This window comes from Uloborus diversus, chromosome 9 (assembly GCF_026930045.1).
Source record: "Uloborus diversus isolate 005 chromosome 9, Udiv.v.3.1, whole genome shotgun sequence".
Lineage (NCBI taxonomy): Eukaryota > Metazoa > Arthropoda > Arachnida > Araneae > Uloboridae > Uloborus > Uloborus diversus.
The window spans coordinates 138,702,200-138,718,998 of NC_072739.1; the positions used below are offsets into that span (position 1 = coordinate 138,702,200).

The 16,799-nt window shown below is 33.0% G+C and overlaps 1 protein-coding gene across 1 annotated transcript in view; it reads right to left on the minus strand.

The window, feature by feature from the left end:
- Positions 1 to 2,282: 2,282 nt before the first annotated feature.
- Positions 2,283 to 16,799, minus strand: part of LOC129229927 (epidermal growth factor receptor-like) — a 68,892-nt gene continuing 54,375 nt past the window's right edge. Inside the window, exons 15-25 of the mRNA XM_054864307.1 lie at positions 15,140 to 15,394; positions 13,409 to 13,521; positions 12,160 to 12,298; positions 11,710 to 11,850; positions 9,922 to 10,020; positions 9,498 to 9,683; positions 8,448 to 8,511; positions 7,178 to 7,266; positions 6,662 to 6,737; positions 4,906 to 5,052; positions 2,283 to 2,586 (exon numbers count right to left, since the gene is read on the minus strand). Of these exons, the coding sequence (XP_054720282.1) occupies positions 2,300 to 2,586; positions 4,906 to 5,052; positions 6,662 to 6,737; positions 7,178 to 7,266; positions 8,448 to 8,511; positions 9,498 to 9,683; positions 9,922 to 10,020; positions 11,710 to 11,850; positions 12,160 to 12,298; positions 13,409 to 13,521; positions 15,140 to 15,394 (1,596 nt within the window). The 3' untranslated portion in view covers positions 2,283 to 2,299. The remainder of the gene's footprint in view (positions 2,587 to 4,905; positions 5,053 to 6,661; positions 6,738 to 7,177; positions 7,267 to 8,447; positions 8,512 to 9,497; positions 9,684 to 9,921; positions 10,021 to 11,709; positions 11,851 to 12,159; positions 12,299 to 13,408; positions 13,522 to 15,139; positions 15,395 to 16,799) is intronic.

Consider the following 16,799-nt stretch of genomic DNA (forward strand, 5'->3'; position numbering starts at 1 on the left):
TAGTGAAAGGGGAGAGGGAGGATAACGGGCATATAACCAATGCAAATTTTATAGGATTGCTATAACAAGCACTTCCACTTGTATATATAAAAAAAAAATTCAAAGTCGGGGGCCATTCCGCCTGATCCCCTAAATTACTGACTTGTCGCTGAGGTAATAATATGCTAGAGTTAAGGAGTTATTTGTTTTTACTTCATTACGCCAAAAAATACAAACCGCCTATTCTCTTGCCATATTCACATAGCGCCTCACTATTCTTTCATTCGCCTTTAGAACAGTTTAGTTTTACTTCCATACCAATTTTTTGTCTGAATCCTTGCGTTACATCTTGATCCTTTGCTTTACTTTACATCTTGAGTATTATTATTAATCAGATTAAACGAGAAAGAGAAATCCGTTGCAGCAGCCTTTCGCATGTTTACGTTCTTAATAGTATACAGAAAAACGTATGTTTTTCTGAAAACTATTAATTTTCTGGAATTAATCTGATGCTTACGAATTAAGACAGGAGAAAACGTTTGGAATTTTTGAAGGAACTTACTTTGAAAGGCAATTAATCTTCTTTCGCAACTTTTATGCTGAAAAGCATCGACGTACATTTAAATTTTTCGTACCAATTGAACTAGCGAATTTTGGGCCGGCGACATTTTGGACCGGCGACATTTTGAACCGGCGACATTGTGGACCGGCGACATTTTGGACCGGCGACATTTTGGACTGGCGACATTTTGGGACGGCGACATTTTGGACCGGCGACATTTTGGACCGGCGACATTTTGGGACGGCGACATTTTGGACCGCCGACATTTTGGACCGGCGACATTTTGAGACGGCGACATTTTGGACCGGCGACATTTTGGGACGGCGACATTTTGGCCCGCGACATTTTGGCCGCGACATTTTGGGCGTATACCGGGCTCAAGCCCCCACTTGCCCTCCTATACAGGCACCCAGTATACAGGATGTGTCGCAGTTTGCTCCATGGTTTGGAAGGCTTATTAAAATGATCACATTAGGAATACAGCAACAACATTGACTTGACTGGAGAAAACTCTACAAGTTTCTCAAAACATAATCGTTGATTCATTAACAGGTCATCTTTCATTTCAGGTTTTTAAAGCTTGACCTTTTTTCAGAGACAACTCATTTCTCTTTTCGTTTTACAGGAAGTTGAACTTAAAACAGCCTTTCTCTACATTTTTTGACCTATGGACCAACAACAGCTTTTGAAAAAAATTCCTTAACTGGAAATGCTTTTCTTCTCTTCTTTTCTTTCTCTCTTTTTCTTTCTTCCTTTTTTTCAAAAGAAAAAATATGCATTTGTGGCCTGTCAAAAACATATGAACTCCTTTTTAATGGGCCTTTGAAGTTTTTTCCCCCTTTTTCTTTCTTTCATTAAAAAAAAAAATAAATACATAAATAAAAAGCTTTAGCCTTGAGGATCGTTAAATGCTTGTTAAAAAACTTTGCAAAGGACTGAGGGTTTTTTTTTCTTTTTTATAAAATAATAATGTTAATAATAAATGAGTAAATGAATATTAAAATAAAACTTTACTTGGTGTTAAAGAACTGCTACAAAAAAATACTTATATGTTAAGAAGAAAATAAGTAGTTATTGTAATAACAGTACATAAATAATAAAATATGCGGAAAAATCCTTGAAAAGTACGAAAATTAATCAAAAAATTTATTTAAAAGATATCATACAGGGTATTATTATTATTATTTTGGTATTTGCTCTTTTCTTTTCCTTTTTTTTTCTTTCCTTCTTTGAGTATGGAATTTTTTTTTAATGTGGGCAAACCAAAATCTCTGAGGACTGGTCAAGTTTTTCTGCGAACTGGTGCCGGTCCACCGGTTGAGAATTGCCAACTTAAAAAAGATAAGTAAAAATTAGGGTAGCATTTCATGTAAAATTTTCCAAAAACGTATATGCAACTGCAATCTTTCCCTCAATATTGTACTCTATTTACAATGAATTTTGATTCATTAAATGTAATTTAAGCTTATTTTCGGGGACTCTGAGTGTCACCCTGACGGGTGTCATCCAGTACAGACTGCCCCCTCATGGTGACATGCATAATTAGTCATACCCCCTCCCCCCCCCCCCTTACCTCAACCTGAAAATATAGAATAACCCCGATTTCACAATTGTCAATAGACTGGAATAAGTTGTTGTTAAATCAAGGATATCGTTAAATTGAGGAGCAAAGACATTCAATGCAGTCCAATTTGGACCAGTGAAATGTATCCTTAAATAGAGGAAACCATTAAATTGAAGTTACACCGTACTTAAAAATCACGTAAAGTGATTTACTTTTACTGGTGTCGAGGGATCCCTAGAATCTGTTTCAGACTGATCCAACTTGGGTTGTAAATATTCCTCAGCATCCATCATTTCAAGGCCATCCATGGGCATACTTAGGGAGCTCAACAACTCTTTCGGATCTTTGGGAGTATAACTGGGCAACCTCATCAGCTTGTCTCCTGGTATCACCAAGTATCGCCCGGGGTCTCGAGCCATCTTGGCAAACTCTTGAGCTAGCTCCTTAAACGATGGTCTAGATTCAGCATCAAGCATCCAACCTGCCGAAAGAAAAACCCAGCAAGTTAAATGCAGCATTCCAAAACATAATTAGTTTCACACACACACACACAAAACACTTTACACTACTGTTATCCGGGTTACCTCGGAGTCACAATTTCTCTATTTCAAACTGCACACTCATACAGCATAGTCTCAAAAATCTGAGTCTCAAAAGCCTGAGGTTCCGTTCAATTCAAGGTGCTTTATTTAAGGTATATTTGTAACAGCTAAAAAAAGATTTACAATAAAGTCTAAAAATTGAAATATTTTAAATTCAAAACACCCTGAACTACATAAAATAAAGTAATAAAAAGCTATTGAGAGGTCAGTGTTAACAATTCTTGCCAAGAGGCGCATGATATTCATTGACTAAAGAGATGAATTTAAGGATGCTTTAGAAATAATACCTTGGTACAGAAAATGACTTAAGATTAACATTGCTTTGCCACAAAGAACAAATAAAAGATCTTTTTGAATAACCAATTGCAATAAAGAGAGGAAGTACACAGCTAGATGCCGTACAAGTCGCATACATGCAATTTTAACCTTCCATGAGTAGTCGTTTTTATCCATACATACCCACACATACATATAGAAACTTCAAGACAAAACTTATTCGGGGACAGTCTTAATGCAATTTTTGATTGCCTACAAGAGTACATACAAAATACATCCAGACATTATGAAAAAAAAAACTGATAACATCAGGGCCCAATACAGGCTGATTTTGCTACCGTTTTTCGGTACCTTCACAAAAATCTTGTTTTGAAATCGGTACTTTCACAAAAATCAAGTAATAAAATCAGTAACTTCACAAAAACATCGAAAATTTCACAAAAATTCGCATTTTAAAATATAAAATTTGTTTCTCTGTTTAAAAAAAATATACTTATAAAATAAAATTATAAGCAGGTTTATATGAACAATCGCTTGAATAGAAACCGTTTTGTAGTATTTTAACTAATTTTTAGCTGTTTTTCACCAAAGTGTATTTATGCAATATAATCACAATCTTTAAACATCTGTTTTGAAGAACCGTTTTTCTCATAATTTCCTATATTGTACACAGTACATAGACCATTAAGCTGAAATTACGATGGTATTATTCGTACTTCTTAGGTTTTTAGCTCCCCCCCCCCCCCAAAAAAATAAAAACGAAACCTGTTAAAAATAATACTAGATGACATTTACACTTTTCGAACTAAAATTTCACTTGTTCCACTACTTCTTTTACAAAAATTAGGATGCGTCTAAAATTTTCACAAAACAATGCTGATAAAAGAAACTTACACAAAAATAGAATGATGCAATACTTTTACAAAAATAGGTAGCGAGAAAAAAAATCCTGTATTGTCCCCTGAACATTTAGTTTAGGGATGATTTAGTTTAGTTAGGGCGTTAGAGGCACATCCTCTTGTGTCAGAATAGTATAAAGGTTTAATTGCTGAAATTTTTCTGGATAATTCATGTTGGTGGGAACCCCAATTACCTCAAATTTTGAAGGACTCTACTGTACTTTAATAGTTTTAAAGTTTTTGTTAGTGTAAAACTGAAGAGCAGTGGTGTTCCCATACTCCATATACACTGTATCCTCTCAAACATTTTTAGACACATAGCGTATACCCTCAGCAAAATATTTCATATTATGACATATTATGTATATGATTGCATACACATATTGTGGATAATGGATTACTTACCCTCAGAAAAATTGATGGGAACATCATTGCTGAAGAGAAACTCCTAAAGTATTGTCCGGTTATCCAAAAGTAAGAAATAGCAATTATGAAATTCATTTAAAATGACTTGTTGGCCTGGTCCTGCTGACACAGTCCCATAAAGATCTTTGAGCTCACTCACGGTCACTTAAGTTCTTAATCAAGTCCCAATGACCCTTCCTTCTCAGCTCTTTTAATACAGGAATTACAAAATTTGATACAAAATCTGTATTAGTCACCTATATTTCTTTATATTATACTGTTAGAAATAAGTGAATTTGGGGCCACCACCGAAAGATTTAAATGACCTCGTGTGTTTGGGCAGCATAACACAAATTTTCTTGAAAGTTTGCCCCTGAGATTTGTTAATTGTCATACAGAAAGTCAACCGTACAGGAAACTGTGTTGAAAATGCGTTAGATGTAGCTGAGCCACGTCAGCTAGGTCTAATATGTGACATTTTTAGCTGCAATCTTTGGTCATTTCGCAAGCCTTGGCATTCCATGAGGTGCAATGACGCCTTTTTTTAGCTTCCACATACCAGTTACATATATAGATCGTGAAATAAAAGTAGGAATTGAATAAACATTGAAAACTTACACTTGATCATAATCATGTAAACGTCGATGGTGGAGATGGAAGGTTGAGGTAGCCTCTCTCCTTTGCTAAGTAATTCGGGCACTTCTCGGGCTGGAATGTTTTCATAGGGTCGTCCCCCTAGTGTAAAAAGTTCCCACAAGGTCACACCTTTGAAAAAGAAAAACTGCTTTTTAGTTCAGAAATGGTATTTTTTCCTTATTAAAAAGATCTATCTGAAGAGGGGCTAGTACTAGGTTGCTTCCAGTTAGAATTGAGCGCAAAACCTACAAGTACTAACTGACACACATTTCTACAAGCTGAGAACTGTTGAAATGTTTCTAATAGCTTTTTACAAATAGCAATAAATAGCTAATTTATAACAAACTTATAGTTTGTACATAATTATTTTAAGTAAAATAACAAATGTTTCAGTAAATAATTCTGGTTTATAGTAAATTCTGGCAAAACTATAATTTGGCATTTAAACAAAAGTTATTAACAATAAAAAAAAACAGGAAACTGCCAAAATTTCTATGTATTTAAACCAAATAAGGAAATTACAATACACACTTTATATTTTATATGAGAATTTATGGACACCAATACAAGTTTGGATCGAGTTTCTGGTTTTGGAGGATGACATTATTGCAAACAGCAAAAACCATGCTCACACACATAGAAATACTAAAAGTCTGGGAGGGGGGTCATCTGCCCCCTCTTCGCCCTTCTAAATGACGGGCCTGATTGGAAAGAGGGGGAAAGGGGTTAAAATCCAATTTTTGGGCAAAAATACCATGTAGAGACTTTTAAGTTTTCAAAACGCAGCTTTAAGCTATAATTGGTGGTAGGGGTTATGACCCTCATTCACCTCTGGATCTGTGCTGGCACCTGCACACCTTTTTCTCAATACCCATCATCGAAAATGGAATACATTTTTTTTATGAGTTTTGCTACAAAATGTCAAAAAACTGCATTTGGCTGAAATTTCTACATGATTGCAGTAGATCAATCTGGCTAATAATGATAAAAAAATTTATGAGCACTTTATTCGACAAATAGCACACTACTCATCATCGAAAATAGAAAAAAAGTTCTCTCAGTCCACCCTAATATGCAGTGAAATATGAACATGTTGGCCCCAAATCAGCTGAAAAACATTGGAGGTGGAGTAATCTGCCCGGGAGAAAGGATATACATATTAATTTTAAGACAAATAACAATTTATTTAAACTTGAGTGTAAATAGGAACAATAAATCAACATTTATAAAATTCACATCCCCTATAAACAATTCAAATGAATTCAATATTTTTTAAAAAGTAGAGTTTATCGATTTGGCAATTTAAGCATCCACATCAAGCAATAACATTCTTCTGAGGGCCTAGAGAAGCAAAAAGTTCAAAAGCAGGAACATTTATAGCAAGTTGAGATTCATGGGGTATTCCAACCTAAAATATTTTTTAAATAATCTACAACTCTCTTTTTCAAGGGGATTGTTTTCCAATTTTTTTTTTTTTTTATTTTTTTATTTTTTGGTGTAAAACCAGAGTATCAGACATGCTCCTTTGAAATAAAAATTGTTCACATGTGCTTTGCAGTCACAAGAAATAGCTCATTTTCGCCAATTTGTGTCCAACAATGTTGGATTAGTTAATGAGTACATTAAGCGGAACGTAAAAAAAAATTTAGTTTTATACTAAAACATTGATAACAATAAAAATACGATATAAAATTCACAAGTTCAATAAGATATGCTACATAAAGAACGTCATACTTACCAAATGCCCATACATCTGTTTTATGAGTGAATACCCTATGTTCTATGCATTCTAGAGCCAACCACTTGATAGGCATCTGAAAAACAGAAATTATGTTTCATAAATTGCAGTCAAAATGAGAAACTACGTTTCATACAGTAAAACATCGGCACGCGAATAAAGAGACTCAGTGCATGCAATTATCACTGTAGAGGGATATATTGTTACACAGAGAGGAGATCCACTTTTAATTCGAAGGACACAATTTCATTGTTTGATAAGATTCAAGACACAAGGTTTAGAATTTTAAAATAATTAGCAAGTTATTGAAATTTAAAAAAAAAAAAAATTAAAGGTTTTAACTAAAAGATGTTTATACCAGAGATCCTGAAAATCCCATGCATTAAATTCAAAAAAGTCAACCAGTTTTGTTTGCTGATTATGTTTGTTTGGTGAAAATAGGCCATATTTTAAACACAAACCGAAAGATAAACATTAAGTAGAATTCAACAAGGTATGGTTCAACAGGCAAATTACCTTTCCGCCAGCAGCTTTATATTCTTCATGGACATCCAAAAACTTAGCTAAACCAAAATCAGTAATCTTGATGCAACCAGGTGTTTGAACTAAATATTAGAAGAAAAATACAGTTACTACAAATGACATTACTTGTTTGTATGTAAAGCCACATATTGATATTTAATTTCAATTTTCTGTTTTGTGAACCTCCATTTAAATTAGGGGTTCTCAACCTGGGGTGTGCACCCCTGTTAGAAGGCGTGGAAGAATTTCAGGGGAGGCGTGAATCATAAATGTATTAAATAAAACAGCCAAATTTGTTATAATATATTCAATTTTTCGGTCACATTTAAATAGTCGTCCTTGTCCAGCAATTTCGTCCTTGTTATGGACTCATCAGTCTGGAATAGTGAATAACCAATCTGGAGGCAGATGTCATCTCATTGAAGCTGACAGTGCAACCAAACTGGTAGATAAGGTATGTATCTCACCAGCAAGAGTCCACAGTCATGGTGCGTTGCAACTCACAAATTGAAGGTAAAGCTAGCTTTGAGGGTACAAGTTAAAGATGAACTGACTGACAGGCAGAAATCAGTATTTGGCCACTTTGCGAATTATTTATAATTGGAAAATTTTTACTGATTAATTGATTTTAAAATGAATTTTTTCAATAAAATGACTTTTCCCAGAACAAGAAACTATGATGAATGAATTTATCACACCTAACAAATAGTTTTGAACTCTAGCTGCTAAGCCCCCATTTGATTCAAAAGTTACAAATTGTCATGCTAGGGGTGTGAGCAATATATTTATATATATATATATATTCAGGAAAAAAAATCAAATAAATAAAAGAGTTTACAGGGAAAATTCAAAATGATCCTGACATTTTAAACAAAAAAACAGGGGGGGGGGGGGAATGGCTTTAAAGGATTTGAAATTTGGAAAGGGGAAACTTTTAGGGGACAAAGGAACAAGTTAGAATCTATAAGCATCATGATCTGCAGTCTAAAAAACTTGAACAAACAGTTACAATTTTTAAAGCCTTTCATTGACTGTCCATTAAAAAAAATATATAGAGATGACATGGAAGGGGAAAAAAAAAGAAAAAAATGAAAAATTAACAGAGCAAATATTTCTTTAAGTTAGTAGTTATTTCAGTTAGTATTTTTAAGTAAAAATTATTTGGTTTGCTCCTTCTCTCAATCATTTGAGCATAGAATTATTTGTCCACTCAGCCATGCTTTTAACCAATTGGAAAAATAAAGGTTTAGTCGGACATACTTACGAAGAACATTTCTGAGAGCTAAATCCCGATGAACCATGCGTCGCTCTTCCAAGTGGGCCATCCCCTAAAAGTAAAGAACAAACACTTACACTTATCTCTTCTCAGTTTTTATGGAAAAAAATACAACAAGTTATAATAGCAATCAAACAGAAGCTGCAGAATTCCCCAAAACTGCCCAGCATTTAATATGGAAATATGTACTATAAATCTCAACCTCTGGCAATACCCATGGAGAGGAATTCAATGGTTAAATCTCCCCTCCCCTCGTTAGAAAAATAAATAATTGAAAAAGATTTTCCAATTTAACTTTGGATATGCTATATAATAAGTGTCCTCTTTGATTAACATTTCTCACTTTTACTTTTCTCTTGTAACATTTAATCCTCTTGCAAAGGTAAATAAAAATATACTTGAGAAATTCAGCAATAAAAAAAATAATAACTGAATAGTATGGAAATGATAAGTCATAAGGCAATGGTAAAATACTAACATTTCTTGTAAATGGCTGTAGCAGAATGAGTCGCTTCACATCGCAGAAAAAAGATGTAACAATAAAAAGCTTTTGTTTTCCTTTTTTTTTGAAATGATTATCTCTATTCAGTGCATATCATAAAATAAAACAATATAAGACACTATAAGTATACCTTTTCCTGTTCTTTCTTTGCAAAACGTTTCACAGTGCATAGACTAAAGGTTTTATTTAAAACAACAGAACAGCAAAAATAAAAAAATGAAATAAATTCCTTTTGTCTTCAAACAAAAACAAATAATTTGACATACTTTGTTTCACATATCATTTCTTTGACAAAACAACCAAGGTTGGAAAGTTTTCTTACTTTTTAAGCTTGTCTTTTACAAATATTATTTTAGGGTTTTTTTTTAAACAGAGATTAAATTTAATTTAATCTCTGTTATAATTAAAAATAAATATCAAGGTATCTTGCATCACTACACCTGACTAAACTCAACAAGTACCTTATTGGTTAATTCTGCTATTGAATTTTCTAAAAACAAATAGCGCTGCAATTAAAGCAAAAGCTAAAAACTTACCCTAGCAATCTGAGCAGACCAGCTCAACAAAGGCTTGGATCCTATTTTATCTTTATTTGAGCGCACATAGTCCAACAAGCAGCCCAGAGGCATCAACTGTGTCACCAGCATTGATTGAGAAGCCATGCAAACAGCAAGAAGTTTCAACAGATTTGGGTGATCCACACTGGCCATTATATATGCTTCCTAATAAGAGGGAAAAAAGATGAACATGAAAACATGAACCTTTTTTATACGTTGCATACAACTAAAAATCTTGAGGCACATGTCATTGATAAAACACTCACCGACTAGTATACCTTTACAAATCCATGTAAGAAATTAATGCATGAAATAGAATTGAAAATATATGAATCATATCTCAAAACAACTACAAGACTTTGTTTTAAATCATCATATGACGAAGATTAGTCGATGAAATTACCTCTAAAAAGTCCTTGTTTGAGCTTGGGCATGATCCATCTCTAAGCACTTTAATGGCAACAGGAATTTTGACATTTTCATCTTCTGGTACCCAGACACCCTGAAAATTGATCAAAAGTACTCGATTTCAAAAATTAAATTTCAGAAAATGAAAAAGTTAAGAGTGCACGAAGTTTAAAAAATAATTCAGAAATGCAATAGAACCCTCTTATGCATGACAGTTTTTACAGTGCAAAAGCCTGCTATTTGGAGCTGCCCATTCCTGATTGAAAAAACGTATACAGTAGAGTCTCGGAAATCCGAGGTGATTGGGGCTCATGATACTTCAGATGACTGAAAACTTGGATTATTCGGAAAATTCTCAGCTATTAAAATTTTATACTATTTGGGCGGCATAAGGATGGACACCTTTTACTTCTTTGTACTATGAAAAGAATGTATATTGTCATTACGAAAAAAATATCACTCAAAGTTCAGCAAATTTACATTTTAATTACCTCTAAAGGAATTTTACATAGTTTTTTTAATGATGTCTAAACACATTTTTGAGTGAATTTTTAAGCTACCAAAAAATATATTTTGAAAATCTCACAATCCATTTTGAGTAGCTTTATTTTGACATTTGTGTGTGCGTGTGTAAGTACCACTCATATCACGAAAACAGTTATTGAGTGAAAATAAAAATTTCGTATATATGACTTGTACGTCATCAAGTTGCACACTTCGCTCCTTGATTGCAATCTGATATTTCAAAATAGCTGTTTCTTCATCCTTTGCAGCAAAACAATAGTAGTTTTCAGTCTATTTCTGTAACAAGTTGTTATCTGAAAGGCATCTATTAATCTATCTCTAGTAGTTAATGAATATTTTATGCCCCTTGCTGAGCATTGTTGACACTGACATCTCCATATGTTTTTATTACATTATTGTATGCAGCTAAGAACTTAGCAACAGTAAAAGACTTTCATTTTTGAATTTTAATCCAAATCATTTTTTAGCTTTTTAAAAAATGTGCCTTAAAGTATTAATAAAGTACCTCCAATTAAACGGAACCTCAGACTTTTAAGACTCTGATTTTCGAAACTCGACTGTAATCCGAAATGCCTCTTTTTTTCCTTTTGAAAAAAAAAAGGATGTTAAATTGGGATGCAAGTCTTAATAAAAGAGTCAATACAGACTATATTATAATTATTATCCACATTGGTTCCTCAGGAGTAGCACCATTATTATTCCCCTTTCATAAAATCTGGATCTTCCCACTAGAGCATAAGACTGCATCATTAGAGCTTGAACATTTTCAAGTAATATGGGATTTCCAGACTAGGAAAAAGTGGTTATGATGACATACTTAAAACATAACTGGATTAATACAATTGTTCATTGTAAATCCCCCCCCCCCCCCCTTCCAAAAAAAAAAAGAAAAAAAAACCTTTATTCTGAAACATAGCTTTGATGTTTCTTTCTGAGAGCAAAGTGTTTCTAGTACACGTGATATCACATATCCAGGGCCCGATTAAGATATCGAGAGGCCCTAGGCAAAATACTCTTTTGGGGACCCCTGTATTCAAACTATATAACTTTAGCCATTGATTGAAACAATTTTAGCATAGAATAAAGTAATTTTAGCCATTTGGGGCCCCAAACTATTAGGGGCTCTAGGCCACGGCCTAGTTGGCCTATTCAGTAATCAGGCCCTGCACATATCTGTGTTCAACCGAAAATTAATAATAAGAAGAAAGTAAAATAGAAATAATGCACAACAAAGTTACAAAAATCCAGCATTAATTACCTTATAAACAGTTCCAAAAGCTCCATAACCAAGAATACCTCCACGCCGAAGCTCTGCTTCTTTCACAATCCTTAATTTGGCTAAATTTGGCTTGAGGTTAGTTGGCTTCAAGGGTTCGTTATCATCAAAGCCACTCATTCTCTGAGAAATGATTTATAATATAATATTGTTAAAGATATAATATAAAACATTTATATATAATCTTGATTTATATACAAACATTTAAAATCAAGATTAAATGCCGTTGTTGCTTTTGAATTGTCATTTTTAAATCAAGATAAAATCATAGCACTTGGGACTCTGAGCATTAAAAGATTGCATTGGCTCCTGGATATATATACTTTTTTTAATCTTATAAAAATAAATTTGCAAGAATGTCTCATGTTTGTACTAAAGGTTTCCATTAAGACAGCTGACAGATATTAAAACAAATACCAGAAAATACATTACCATTGTCATTTTCACTGTGTTTTCCTTTGTTCTAGCTCTCTCCAGCAGATGGTAGCTTAAAACAGCAAAAAATATTCCAAGGATAACGAAGCATCCCATTACACCTCCCAGAATTGCGGGAATATTGTCTTCTTCACTGCTGAAACATATAATTGTTTTAAAAATGACTCAAAATTTCAGTTTGGTAAATCATAGACAATAATTAAAACTATAATAGATTAAACATTGTTCATGGCTTACCAAACTTATACTCAAACGAAGACAAACCTTGTAAATTTAAATGAAGAAAAAATAGGAGAAATAACAAAAATTAACTAAAACTACAGCTTTATTTTCCAAAAATATATTCTTCGGATATACAAATTAATTTTGACAAGATTTTGCAAAAGAGAATTTAATATAAATACAGCTAATATCAATTATCACAATCAATTTAAACAAATAAAAAAATTTAATTAAATTAACTTTTTTACACATAATTTTATGCAAAATGTTCAGCAAAGAGGAAAATCTCAGAACTTCAAGGCATCATACTATGAAAAAATTTAAAATAAAAGAAAACCAAGTTAGGAATTTAATCATTTTGAGAAGATGAGTAAGTGACTACATTAATAATGTTATTTCTTTGTTTAAACAAGAGCAAATTCGCAAAATGCTTTGCAATGTTAAAATTTTCATATTCTAAATAAAAATTAAAGGATCAAACAATAGGTAGCAATTCCAACATTTAGTCTTTGCAAAGCCACCCTCAAAACTCTAATGCAAGGGTGTTTGGGTTCGGAAAATTTTGGGCCAACAACACATTCTAAAACTGAAAAACTATTTAAAAAAAAAAACTTATCAAATATTTTTTTCAATGGATTCAATTATTTATGTATGCATATTTGAAGAGTTTTTACGAGGGGAGTGGGGTCGAGCAATTAGACTCTCATCCAACATAACTCATTCAAACTAATTTCAGTTTGAACAGTTTACATTTTGAAACTGAAATGATTAAATTGATTTAATTTGAAATTTATTAAATATTAAAAAAGTGATAGTACAATTACGAATTTAACTTTAATTATATGCAATTCAATGATAATCAATTGACTTCCTTTTTTTTTTTTTGAAACACGAATATTTGACTTATTAACACATTAGCTATGACAAAATAAAAAAAGAAAAATCACGCAGCAAAATATATACATTAACAGTTTTTAAATTCATATGATTAAGCTGCAGCTCATTACAAAAAAGAAGCACGTACTTTCCATGCAATGCAACAGCATTTGCATCTTCAGATGAACAGTAAGGATCCTGCACACTGTCCACAAAAATCTTGTATAGCTTATCAGCAGGACAAGATGCTGTACAATTAAACTGCAAGAACAACACATATTATTCTACAGTTGAAGTAACTATATAATAATAAACTGTAAGAAAAAAAAAGATAACATCATGTGATTTAATATTTGGAGTACTTCACCAAATTTCTAACAAGGCATTTGGGACCAAAATCAGCTCAATGCATTTTTTAAAATTTTACAGAGGAGATAAAAAAAAAATTTGGCACTCTGTCCACTTCCTTTGGGGGGGGGGCATAGTTTGTCTGAAAAATGTTCGACAAACGTTTTATATATTCATCTTTTTTAAATTAGCAGCATTTGCTAATGATGTGCGGATAAAAATAATTTGGATTAAGCTGGCTTGAAAAAATTTTGCTTTTTTTGCATTTTAAATTCCAGTTTCGATTAAATTCATGTGATATTTCATTTCATGCAATGCATTGCAAGAAAGCTTGAAAACGCGCGTTGATGGAGCAATGTTGATGGAGCATACTCGTGAAAAGGCGTGGCGGGGAAATTTTTTCCTGGATTTTAGGTTGTCATAAAATCTGAACAAAAATAATTTAAAGGCTCATACTTCATGATTACATTAAAAAATACTTGTTTTTTAATGTGTTATAGTTACAGAGCGTAAATATTGATTTTCAAAAAGATATTGTGATTCAAAGTGGCTATCAAAACCGTTCAAGTGAAAAATAGCTTATTTTCAAAGCGATGAAACTCAAGTTTGTCACCTCGCATCTTTTTTTCGTTAATATGTACCATTAGAAAGAACATATTTTTTCCTTTCAAAATAAGTTTTTTCTTCAATGGTGGTCTTTTGAATAAGGATAGAAAAATGAGTTTTAAATTCTGTCTGTCTTAACAAATTGCCATGTTTAAGTTCAGATTACGGGAAATTTTATCACACTGGAAGCCTGAAATTTTAGGAGCTCAAAGTACTTTTGGTTGTCAATACTTTCTTGTATTTTTATGAATTTGAGTTCATTAACTTTTGTGTAGTACACATGCAAAGTAGCAAAAGAAAAACAGTGGAGAAACTTTTTCCTGGATTTTAGAATGTCATAAATTTTGAACAAAAATGATTCAAAAGCTCTTATTTTGTAATTCTATTGTCAATATACATGCTTTTAAGGGGTTATAGTTGCAGAGCATAAATACTGATTTTCTAAAAAATATTGGCATCCAATTGACTGTCAAAATCGTTCACATGAAAAATAGCCTATTTTTAATGCTCTGTAGCTCAAGTTTGTCCCATTGCACTTCTTTTCAATGGCACCATTAGAAAGAAAATATTTTTTCACAATATTTTAGCGGCCCCTTATGTTCAAAATATTTTAACGGCCCTGTGCGGCCGCACAATTTGCCATCCTCTAAGCACGGCCCTACTTACCTGGTTCGGGGGCGTCATTCACATTGAGGAATCTAAAAACATTTAAAACATTCATGAATGAGCTGGCTTTGATATTGTACAAATGAAATATTCAACATTAAGATGAGCTATAGATTAATAAGGTTTAAATGTGGACCAAGATCATCAACGTAAAATAAAGAGATGACCAAGAGTTAGCATCCTCAGCAACTGATAGTAACCAGCGTTGAATTTTAGCCCTTGAAAAATATATGATTACTAATGCAAAAATGAAACATACCATTGTTTTGTTATGCTCATTTTCATACACCCTAAAGTTTCGGCAAGCGATACAGTCTGTTGTCGCTGGTCCAGTGCAGCCCCGACACTCCTCTTCACACCTCAAGCACATCTGGTTTTTCTCGTCAGCATAGTGGTCTCTGGGACAGCTTTCTTCGCATTGTTCTCCTGACATATAGTGTAAGCACTTGCATACGGAGAAATGAATCCCGTAAGCAGTACAATTTCGGCACTGTTGATGACACTTACGACAAACCTGACAAGGAATAACAAATTACATATGAGTAAAAAGGGAGGAAAAGGGAAGTACAGAACAACTTGTCAAGAAAATAATAAAAAAATTATTATTTAAAACCTCTTTATCAGTGCAAAAAAAAAAAAAAAAATGCTCAACACACAACAACAAAATTTAGAGTGAACAGTCCTGTTCACTTACCAACTTTCTAGCATGTTGATTTTCTATGTGAATGGTATTAAAAAAAATAAAGTTAAAACAAAAAATCTACATAGTGAGTATTAGTATGGAGTATAACAGTACTATTTCATTACTAGTACATTAAGATACATTGATAATTTAAACCATGACATGCATTACAATGCTTCAAAAGCTCTTTTTTGTTAAAGAGAAAACATATATAAGTTGTTTTGCCAAACGTTATTCCTCAAACACCAATGAAAATGAGTTGCAAGATTATTATACAGATTTACTTTACATGAAAACTGCTGGAAAAGTTACATGATATAGCATTTATAATGCGACTACTTCATATTCAATAAATAAATGTTATAGCGATTATGTGATCTAGAATAAATAAATATTCCAGTATCTTGATACCTATAGGTAAAAAATCTGCATATAAAAAATTAACAATAGAGAGAAAAGTGTTTGGCCCTTCAAAGAGGCACAATAGACCTGGTATGGTACAAATGCATGATGTCACCAACAGTGGTAATCCCTGCATTAAAATATTAAAATAAATGATCAACAAAAGTAGGGGGGGACATTACAAAATTAACAGCAAGCAGCAGTTTCAAAGTTGCAGAAGAGCCACATCATCAATTGAAAAAGTGCTCAAGGACCAATACGCAACAGCAGAGCATAAGCAAATGTTGCTCAAGACTTTGAGACTGAAGAGTGACTATTTTGATGGTTGTGTTTTGCTCATATTTTGGCACAAGAAATGTTTGATTAGTTTTCATACGTAGTCTACAGTATCCATTGGCGCCCATATGGGGGGGGAGGATGGCTCAGGCCCCCCTTAGAAATGAGAAATGCGTTGCTTTTAGTACTTTTTCTTTGCAGATATGTAAAAAACATCTCCATCCATTAATGAATAAGTTATTAAAAATGTCAAATTTTATAACTCGAATCTGTACTGAAATCGTTTCCATGGGGTAAATATCCTGCTAAACCATGAAGAAAATATCTGAACTCTCCTCCTCCCCCTTAAAATTTTGGATATGGGCAGCCATGACAAACACTCATTTTAAAAGCAGTAACTATACCTAACCCTAGTAGCACCCGATATCTTAGCGTCATCTGTACGTCATTGCCGTATATCGTTTCATCTACCCGATATCGTATATCGTTTCTACTGTATAGCTCGTCATCGGCACGATATCACACGAAACGGCATTTTACAAAATTGCTTATAATAGTC